At 43.6% G+C, this 10428-nt stretch overlaps 1 protein-coding gene across 1 annotated transcript; it reads right to left on the minus strand.

The window, feature by feature from the left end:
- Positions 1–1104: 1104 nt before the first annotated feature.
- LOC129641726 (keratin, type II cytoskeletal 6A-like) lies at positions 1105–6250 on the minus strand. Its single transcript, XM_055566359.1, has 9 exons — positions 5711–6250; positions 4610–4824; positions 4209–4269; positions 3974–4069; positions 3683–3847; positions 3112–3237; positions 2074–2294; positions 1822–1856; positions 1105–1710 (listed from the first exon to the last, which is right to left on the minus strand). The coding sequence occupies exons 1-9, from the start codon at positions 6248–6250 to the stop codon at positions 1472–1474; spliced, it is 1698 nt and encodes a 565-aa protein (XP_055422334.1). The 3' UTR covers positions 1105–1471.
- Between the last annotated feature and the right edge of the window lie 4178 nt (positions 6251–10428).

Here is a 10428-nt window from a genome sequence, read left to right on the forward strand (position 1 = left end):
TTGGAACCCAGTCATCACATACCTGCTGTTGGGGAATTCTAGGGAGAATGAGAAGATACCAGTGTGAGAGGCTGCCCACCTCTCTGGGGGAATGGTTATAGGTGAACACAGCAGTATACTGATAAGGGGATCCTGAGGCACCCTCTCCATGCTATTGAAACCAAGGAACTTTCTCTCGTGATGTAAGAGCCTGGGGGCAAAGGAGATAATGGTCACTCATGAGGAAATAGGGACTGGCATGGCCAAAAGACAGCACCAATGAGTGAGGAGCCTTGCACCATATCCTGAGTTTAAATTATCCCCATTCAGAGAAGTCACAGCAGCCAGATCACACCGGAGAGAGGAAAGACTCAGCTTTGTCCATCTCCTAAAGAGTGTTAAGGTGTGAGAAGGTGGAAATTACCATTCTTATTTTGCCTTCACACTTTGAGAAACCAGCATCTGAGTTTTCTGCTGAATGTGACCAACTCTCCCACTGTCAGTTTTTCCATGCTGGGAAGATGGTTGGAATTCACATCCATGTATATACTTCTTCCTGTGTTTGTTCTATTTCTTCAGGATACATATACAGAAATAGAATTTTGGTTCAAAAGTACATACACTTTAATTATCCTTGATATACTTTCTCAGGTAAGTTTGTTGGTCAGGAAGTTAACTCTAAGTAAAGATCAAATATCCTATTTAATTGCTAAATATTGTTCTGCTCTGATGGGCCATAAACATGATTCCTGTAATGAACATTAAGACTTGACCCCCTGAGTGTGGGTTGAGTGGTCTTAGGAGGAGAGACTAATTGATTACACTTGGCCCCAACAATAAAAAGCAGAGTATACATGATGCTGGACCAGAGTCCTCCCATTACATTTGCCAAACATTTGGATTAAATTGTATCTGTGAGAGAAAGCTGATTATCAGTATCCCAAGCTGCTGTTTGTTGAAGTTCTCTACAGGAAGTGAGTGAGGCACATAGAGGTGGGGAGTGTGCTTCATGCCTGAGAAGTATGCTTCATCTGTCACATGGAAACCTCAGGAACCATTGGTGACAAAGAAAGGCTATATGAAACCACACATTATATGATAAATCTGCTTTATTTAGCAATACAAGTGAGCAAAGAGCAGAGGAAGCAACACAGGGATACAAATCCTGTACATCATAGAACTAGTCACATGGGCTTTTACAATCACTGCAAGGGAGGAACACAACATCTCTGAGATGGGATCTCCTGGGCCAGTAGAAAGTAAGTGGGATTACCCTGTCTGGACTAGGACCCAAGTAACGACCTTCCAATGGTGAACAATGGAAGCTCAGTTGCAACACGTTTTGGGAGAGAGGAGATGAGGACACTCAGCAACTTCAGTTTTAATTCAAGAAGTAAGAAAAGGAAGCAGGAAAGATAAAGCAACTGGAGGAGAGTGCAAAGCAACAGAGGGAGCCCGAGACATTGTGGGAGCTTGAGCCCATGACAGGACTTCAGTGCTTGTAGCCCTTCCTGCTGGAGGAGGAGGTGGTGGTGGTGTATTTGATGGTGGAACTGCTGCCCCCAGAGGAGCCGAAGCCACACCCTATGGCTCTGCCACTGCCAGAACTGAAGCCACCTCCAAGGCTGTGACCGCTGCCGTAGGAGTAGCCACTTCCTCCGCTCACGCCTAAGCCACTGCCGAGACCGCTGGCACCACCATAGCCACCAGAGACAGTGGACTGCACCACGGCTGTGGAGGCAAAGGGACGAGGTCAGGACAGGATGGTGAGCTCCCTCTGCCACACAGAGTCCAGTCAGAGGGACACAAGGGCACGGGATGGGGGCAGGTGAAGGTACTTACAGATGTTGACTTGTCCAACGCCTTCCCCACTCAGCCTAGGAGACAGAAGACACAGCCACGATGAGACCCAGAGCCACAGCTGGCCCCGCATGGGAAGCCTCCGTGTGAGGAGAGTCCCCAGGAGCCTGCCTTCTCAGTGCTCTCCTGGCAGTAGCACTATGACCACCGCTAGAGCGCCTTCCACTTGGGCTCATTGGCAGGACTTCTTGGAGATGGAGCCAGATGGTTGCGGAGGCTGTGTGAGTTACTCACCTGCACTCCTCGCCTTCCAGCAGCTTCCTGTAGGTGGCAATCTCCACGTCCAGGGCCAGCTTGACATTCATGAGCTCCTGGTACTCCTTCAGCAGCCGGGCCATGTCCTGCTTGGCCTTCTGCAGGGCGTCCTCCAGGTCAGCCAGCTTGATCCTGGCGTCCTTGAGGGCCAGCTCCCCACGCTGCTCGGCGTCGGCGATGGCGGATTGCAGGCTGGTGCACTAGAGGGGAGGAAGGCAGAGGAAACTGAATCTGGACTCCAGGGGACAGGAAACACAGTTGTACTTTCCCAGTGAGGAAGAGCTCTAGAGCCCAGGTCTCGTGGAAAAGGAGGTTTGATTCATTTTGTCCAGTTTTTCTCCATTCTACAAACCTTAACTAGTCTTGAAGTCCTTTAAGAAAATTTATTCCCTTCTCTGTTAACCACCCTAATGATGATGGGGCTGGAAGATACCACAGAAGACTGAAGACCAGGGGACATGGGAAGAAATAGACCTACTGCCTAGTTTTGAATGTTGAACTTTGGATAAGTTCACATGGATGTACAATAGCTTATACAAACCACGAACATCCTCCCTGAAAGACGATTTTATCTCAAACTCTTGAGACCTCACCTTCCTTTCACTTCACAGATTTTTTTGAACAACCCTCATTTGTCCTGTGTCTTTTCTCAGATTCTTTTTCACATTGAGTATGAGTATATTTGCAGCATTCTTCCCCCGCACTTTCTAGCCTGAGCTTTTCTTTGCCAACATGTGTCTTGCATCCCCAACTCAATCATTCTCCTTATGGAATCTCATTTTGATGCCTCTAGACTGTGTGTATGAAACACTGACCGGCTGAGATTCGTCCTATCCTGAGTTTGCTTCCTGCTCTTGAGTTGGGCTCCATCTCTCCAACCTGGGGAAACTCAACCATGACATGTCCTCCTCTCTCTGCTTTTTCCTCAGTGCCCAAGAATTTCCCACATGATGGTTGATGATACCTGATGGTCTAGGAAGGAAAGGATGCTTTTCTCTTCCATGGTCCCCACTGTACCTGCTTCTTGACGTGGTCAATCTCAGATCTCAGCCTCTGGATCACGCGGTTGATCTCAGAGATCTCCTGCTTGGTGTTGCGCAGGTCATCCCCGTGTCTGCCCGCTGTCACCCGCAGCTCCTCGTACTGTGAACCAGAGGGAGACAAGGGGGCTGTCCATGGGCTTCACAGGACACTAATCAAGGTTTTCAAAATAGAATCTAATGGTTTTCCATAAGACATTTAAAGAAAACTGGTGTTACTAGGTCATTGACGCTCTTCACCCATCACACACCATCCTTGGTAAGACCACTGACTGACTGGTTCTCTTCAGGACAAGCAATGTTCTGTACTATTGCTGAGAGTCAACATTGAAATAAAGCTAAAACAAAGGTCACTCACCTTGATCTACATTAGCTTTCATCCTAACTTGGGTTCTTTGACCTATGAGACTCGGGCATAATTACCCAAAAGGTCTACCCTGAGAGGCCCGCACTTCTTAGTTGTAGTTTCCCCACTGAAGTTTACAGCCTCACTGATGTTCACAGAAGAGGCACAAGGATTCTTCCTCAGCTGCCGCCTCACCACTCACCTTGGACTGGTACCAGGACTCAGCCTCAGCCCGGCTCCTCTGAGCGATCTCCTCATATTGGGCTTTGACTTCAGCGATGATGCTGTCCAGGTCCAGGTTGCGGTTGTTGTCCATGGAGAGGACCACAGAAGTGTCTGAGATGTGGGTTTGCATCTGAGCCAGTTCCTGCAGAACAAGAGATCATCCAATCATCTTTGGTCATGATGTTTAGAGAGGTACCTAGACCAAAGATATTCAACTCTTAACAAATCTCTTTAAAGGAAATAAAACAGAATGTGGAGAGATACTTACAGCATCATAGAAGGTTCTCAGGAAGTTGATCTCATCTGTGAGAGCGTCTACCTTGGCTTGTAGTTCAACCTTGTTCATGTAGGCAATATCCACATCCTGGGGAAGAAGCAAACAGCCTGGGATCAGATGAACCCTCCTACCCAGTCTGCTCCTGTTTAGTCTCCTCAGTGATTCTTTTCTCGGACTCCTCTCCTTCAGGAAAGGGCCATGAACCCCTGATCTGACTCAATCTCACCTTCTTCAACTTCACAAACTCATTCTCGGCTGCTGTGCGTTTGTTGATTTCATCTTCGTATCTGGAATTAAAAGGAATAAAATCCAATTGAGTCAGGGGTGAAGATGATACAAGAAAAAGCAGCCTGAGATCTCTGCTTCCCAGAATGGATATATACAAATGAGACTTCTGTCAATAAGCCTAAAGGTTGTAATTTGTGGTTTCTAATTTCTTTACTCGTTACTCTTCCCATTCAACTTTTATGGCCCTTTTGTTCTTCAGGGTTTGTGTTTAGTAACAACTGTAATGTCATGTCTATTGACATGTTTTATTAAGAATCATGCCCTCATTTGGACCTGGTCATCTAACAGACCGAAGTGTGGGCTTCAGGAATCTAAGGTGTTTTCTCCCCTGTCACTCACTTGTTCTTGAAGTCCTCCACTGTGTCCTGCATCCCCCTGAGCTCCGAGTCCAGGCGGCCTCTCTCCCCAAGGATACTATCCAGCTGTCTCCTGAGGTTGTTGATGTACTGCTCAAACAAAGGCTCCAGGTTCTGCCTCACGGTCCTGGTGCCCTGCTCCTGCAGCAGGGTCCACTTGGTGTCCAGGACCTTGTTCTGCTGCTCCAGGAATCGGACCTGCAGGGAAACAAGATGGTTATCTGTGAGTTGACAAGTCCCCAGGCCGATCTGGTGGTCTGGTGGTGCTGGGCTGCTCCACATCCTGTACAGAGGCTGACAGTTCTGCTCCTCTGACTCTTTAGCTTCACACCACACAGGTCTCATGGCCAAGTTTCCCCAGGGAGCTGTCAGATGTTCCCTCCCTCTCACTTACGGAGACTGTCAGTCAGTGACTTTCAACCCTTCCTGTCTTCCTCGTGACAAGAACAAGCACAAATGTACTTTATCATAGCATTTTTCTCATATTGCACAGAGCTTTCACAAAGCACATGCCTCAGTTAAAGGGATATCAGATGTTTATAGTCTAATGATTAGATTCCAATTCTATTAATGGTTGGATTTAATCTTGTTTCCCATATAGTGCATGAATCCGGCTGATACAAAGTCCCTTATGGCTCATTTTCTGGTTCTACAGGTGAGTATTTCTATGGATATAAACTTGAGTTGTTTTTCCTCAAATTCCCTTTTTGTTTTTTGCTTTCTTTTCTCCATCCAGCATCCATCTATGACTCAAATGCAGTTTCCACTTCAATACCCTTTTAACTTCTTAGACCATCCAGAAGATCAAGCCATCTCATTGCATTCTCTTATTTTCTGTTCTTTCCTTCAGGATTATCAAGTACTGTGACTATTTCCTTGGCAGGAATGGGGCCATGAGTAATTATAAATGATTTCCATCACCTTCTGCCTGGGGTCCACATGTAGGCTGTCCTGCATCCCAGTGGAGAGCTCATCTGAGTCCCACCCACTTCTTCCCCGAGTCTCCCCTCCGGTAGAACAGGTCTCTTAGTTGGCTCTCTTGGGCACTCTGCAACCCTCACTGGGGCAGATGCTCCCAGCTCACCTTGTCGATGAAGGAGGCAAACTTGTTGTTGAGGGTCTTGATCTGCTCCCGCTCCTCAGTCCTCACCCGCTGGATGGTGGGGTCGATTTGCAGGTTGAGGGGAGTCAGGAGACTCTGGTTGACAGTGACCTCTTGGATGCCTCCAGGGGGGCACACAGGGAAGCCAGGACCACCGAAGCCACCTCCGAAGCCAGCTCCACCACCGAGCCCAAAGCCACTACCAGCCCCAGCACCGAAACCAAATCCACTCCCGGCTCCACCCCCGAAGCCATAGCCAGCTCCAATTCTGCCGCCATAGCCACCACCGATGACACAGCTGCCCCCTGCGATGGAGATCCTCTTGGAGCCCCCTAGGCCATAGAGGCTGCGGCTGCCAAAGCCAGCTCCTCCACACACTCCAGCGAGGCCGCCACTGCCCCTGGAGCGGGACAGGGACACGCTGCTGAAGCCAGAGCGGCACACCCCAGGGACTCTGGCTGAGCCGGCACTGAAGCCCTTGTGGCTGATTCTTTGGGTCTTCACAATGGATTTGCAAGACATGGTTCCTGAAGAAGCAGAGACTGAGGAAAGAGCAAGGGGTGCAGTGCAGAGCTGAGAGAAGCAGGTCTGTAAGAGGAGCTTCCCAGCAGCAGCTTATATACAGAGAAAATGGGCTGGGCTCAGTCCTGGAAGGTGAGCCTGCAGGTTGGGAAGGGCCAGGCTTTACAAAGAGTGAGATCATATCTGGTTTATTAGAAAAGTTATGAAATGTGAAGATTGCATATTTGGTTTCCTTTAGTCAGGGAAAATTTCTCCTGCCTTCCAGCTTTGACAGCTCTGAGTACAGTAAGACTAGTCTCAACTCACTGAGCTGGGAGTTAGTCAGCAACTCACACAAAGGTTGTCCATGTAATCCTCGTGTGTGAAATGTACTGAGGCTCATCTGCCCTGATGTTTCACCCACCAGCCAGAAATCCTGGAGAGCAAAATAGCCTAGATTTTCTTATAATAATAATTATTATGTTTGTCATTAATTACAGAAGTTAAACATGACTTTTTTTGCTTTCCTCAAAATTTCCCACAGGTAGGTATGTAGATTTGCAATATAAATGGGTCTCTGTATGCCTATCACTGGATTTTATAAAAATTAATTTCTCATGGTCAGAGTTATATCCTCTACACTCTCATGCAATTCCCTATCAAGTCTAATATACTGAAAAGCAGTTCCCAAATATCTTCTTTCATCTTTAGAATACAATTCAATATTTATCTGTAAATGAGTTGCTCTTTTACACAAACCCTTTATATATCCTTAATACTTAGATGTTCATTAACATGCAGAAGTATTTATTCAATCTTGGAAAAGCCTGTTTTTGTTATTTATATTTTGTGTCTTGCTTTTCCAAATCAGGATTCTAATAAGTTCCATAAATCTTGTATTTGGGTGATATATTTAATGTATTATATTTTTATAATATTGAAGGTCATTAAATCAGCCTCCATCTTTCCACTTACAGTTTATTTGTGAAGAAAAAAAAAGAGAGAAATGATTTTATTTATGTTTTCCTGTTGTCCAATGTGGGAGTGTTAATTTGCATCATCGTGTCATCTTCTTTAAGGTGGTCTCAAGTCTTTCTTGTATCTTATAACTGACAGTTCAAACTAGAAGCTTAATATGCTATCTCTTTAAACATTACAGATATAAATGTCAGAATGCCTATTTATATACATAATATTGATATTTACACATCGACTTATTCATTTTAAAATATCAAATATGTAATAACATGAATTACATGCTCAAGGCCATTCCCAGTCCTATATAGTAAGACAGGTAAAGGTGTTACCATTCCCTGTGTATCCTTGTAGTCACCTCACTTAAATATTTCTGTGCTTCTCCTAGGGCATGTGTGAAGCACCTGAAAACATATATTGAATATACACATATATATGAGATATATATATATATATACTCTTTTACAATTATGCTTATGGTATATGTACTTCGTCTCCCATATCTCTGCTCTCTCTCAGTTCTCATGAGTGCTATTTCCTATGGGTTGTTTTCTTCGCCTTTACCTGTGATCCACTGTTGTGCATCAGCAAGGTCTTGTGCTGTTTTCAGCCTGGCCTTCATTTCCACAATGGCTTTTTTTTTTCTCTACTACTTATCTGCAGTTTGCCAGCTAATATTTTAATCTTCTATTTCTCACTCTATTGCCCCTTGGCTTTATTATTTCATTATGTTTGTTTCATTGCCTCTTAGGAAATAGTTTACTGTGACTTCTTGCTATGGAATGTTTTCTAAGTGCCTCTTGCTTTTCCTTTTCCTTGTGTTTTTTGTTTGCTTGTTTATTTGTTTGCTTTCATGTGAAGTGTCCTTTGTGGGTCCTGGAATGGTTCCTTCCTAATGAGGGCTCATCTCTGAATGATTTGAGATCCTTCTGGACTTGCCTTTACAGACAGTCTTCTGGGAGGAGAGGCCAGGCCACAACCAGAATAACAGGAATTCTCAGTAGGACACAGGCTGTGTAAATAGTTCTTTTAATTTTAATTCATCCAAGCCAAGGAAGATGTCTGCAGAGTGGCTCACAGTTCAATCTCAGTTTTCTTTGCTTCTCCAATGACAAGCTGCCAATAGGCATTGCCTCTGATTCCTTACCCAACCCTGCCTTCCCTGTGTCTTGAAACTTCAGCGCAAATAGGCTCTGCCTATAGCCCACACACCCACTTCTGACTGTTGCAAAGACTGATTCTTCGATTCTTGGATATGCACCTGAGGACGTGTTCTTCACATTCATGCAGTAAGAGTTGCATGAGTCAGAGGTGCCTGGCAATGGGAGACCTCAGGGTTAGCTTTGTGTACTGTTCTTCTTTGTTTCCCACATTGTTTAGTTTTGATCCATCTGTTTTTGAGAGTGTTCTTCACCAGATTTTCTGAGACGTGCATTGAAGACATCTTCTCTCTGAGTTTTCCCAACATCTGTGATTGTTTTCTCTCTTTCTGTAGGAAGGATTTTGTATTCTTTTTTTTTTTTTTTAATTGAAGGAATTTAAGATGTTTTCCTTTTGGTGGCTGAGGGTGGAGATTACTTTTATGATTCTTGTTCTTGTTTGGTTTAAGGCAATTTCTAAGAAAGAAAGATGCCTCCATTTCAGCTACATTCAGAAGTTTCCCATTCATATATTTATATTTAAAACACATAGCATTTAAAATATTAAGTAATAATTGCTGCTAGAAATATTACTTTTCCTTTCTTGCACTGCATGGAAACTATTGGGTTCAATGAAGACATCATTGCTCAGGGCCCCCCTCCTGAGCCTGATGGGGTCACCTGAAAGCTGTCTATGATACATCAGATTTGCCATCATCAGAAATTTCATTCCCAAATATATTAGTGTTCTTCTCAGTGGAACAACCTCCTTTACTCCTTAATCAAAATTTGTATCATTGGAAGTCCAGTGGATACAATGAGAGAGAATAGTATGTAAACAGCCATGTACCAATCTCCCAGGTTAAACACTTATCCATATTTCTCAGTATTGTCTCATCTAATTCCCCTACTTCTCTTATTGAAATCTTCTACTTTTTTTGTTGATGTATTGTCAAGAAAATTAAGACATTAAGTCATTTCAATTGTCAGTATTTGCAAGTGTGCCTAAGAAAGGATGACTTTTTAATCTAACTGTATAACAGTTTTGTATCTGTAGCAACAGCTGCTTCATAATGAAACCAAATGTCCATTTATGTCCACACTTCTCTGATTATTTCAAAGATGTCTTTTTATGCTGGTTTACTAGAAGCAACATCCTAACTAGATTCTTGGGTCTGTTCAGATTCTTTCATACTGTAATAGATCCCTTTTTAACACCATTGATTTGTAGAAAAATTGTTTTTTTCTCTAGTATGTCTACACTTGATTTGGTTTGTTGTTTCCTATTGGTGCCACGTAACTTCTAACCCCAGTTTTTCCTATATAGTAGTTACATGAGTTAATTAGACTTTTCCCATTGTTTCAGGTAAGATTATGTCCCAGTTGGTCCTGTGTGCCCATATGGCCTCAGCTTGTGAGGCACATAACACTAGCTGTCCAGTTTAGTGATGTTAAGACTGATCTGTAGTGTAGAGCTGTAGTTCCAGCCTTATCCCTCCATTAAAAAGTGCCAAATAAATTTGTCATCCAATATTTTACCATTCATTGGTCAAGTCCCACATTGATTATTCATTAGAGGTTGCAAATTTGTAATTTTGAATTTAACATCTCTCCTCCTCACTTATCAATTGGGAGTCATCTATAAAGAAGAAATCTTTATTGTTTACTTTTTAGATAGTAATATGTATTGTATTCAGACAGGAAAGGCAGAATAAGTGCTTCTTTCTTATAATTTTGTAATTTTCATAACGGTGAATTGGGACCACCATAATTTCCAAATATAATTGAAAAAGTTTTGTTTGTTTGTTATTTTGGTTTTGTATGGTTGTAAATCCATAGTTCAAAAAATATATTCAATATGTTTCTGTCCAATGCAGGCATTAAATATTTGGGGTACTTAAACTGTCCCATTTTATGCCACTTGAGTTCAGATTTTCTTCTGGGTCCTTTTGACAGGGCCCCATTGGGTTCTGACAGCTTCTTTGTTGACAAGGAAGAGAAGTCTCAAGTTACCTTGTACTTACCTTGCAGCAGACATGGAATCAGTCATTTCTGTGAGTAGCTAAGGTGCCTTTTTTGGGAAAT

This window comes from Bubalus kerabau, chromosome 1, assembly GCF_029407905.1.
Source record: "Bubalus kerabau isolate K-KA32 ecotype Philippines breed swamp buffalo chromosome 1, PCC_UOA_SB_1v2, whole genome shotgun sequence".
Taxonomy (NCBI): Eukaryota; Metazoa; Chordata; class Mammalia; order Artiodactyla; family Bovidae; genus Bubalus; species Bubalus kerabau.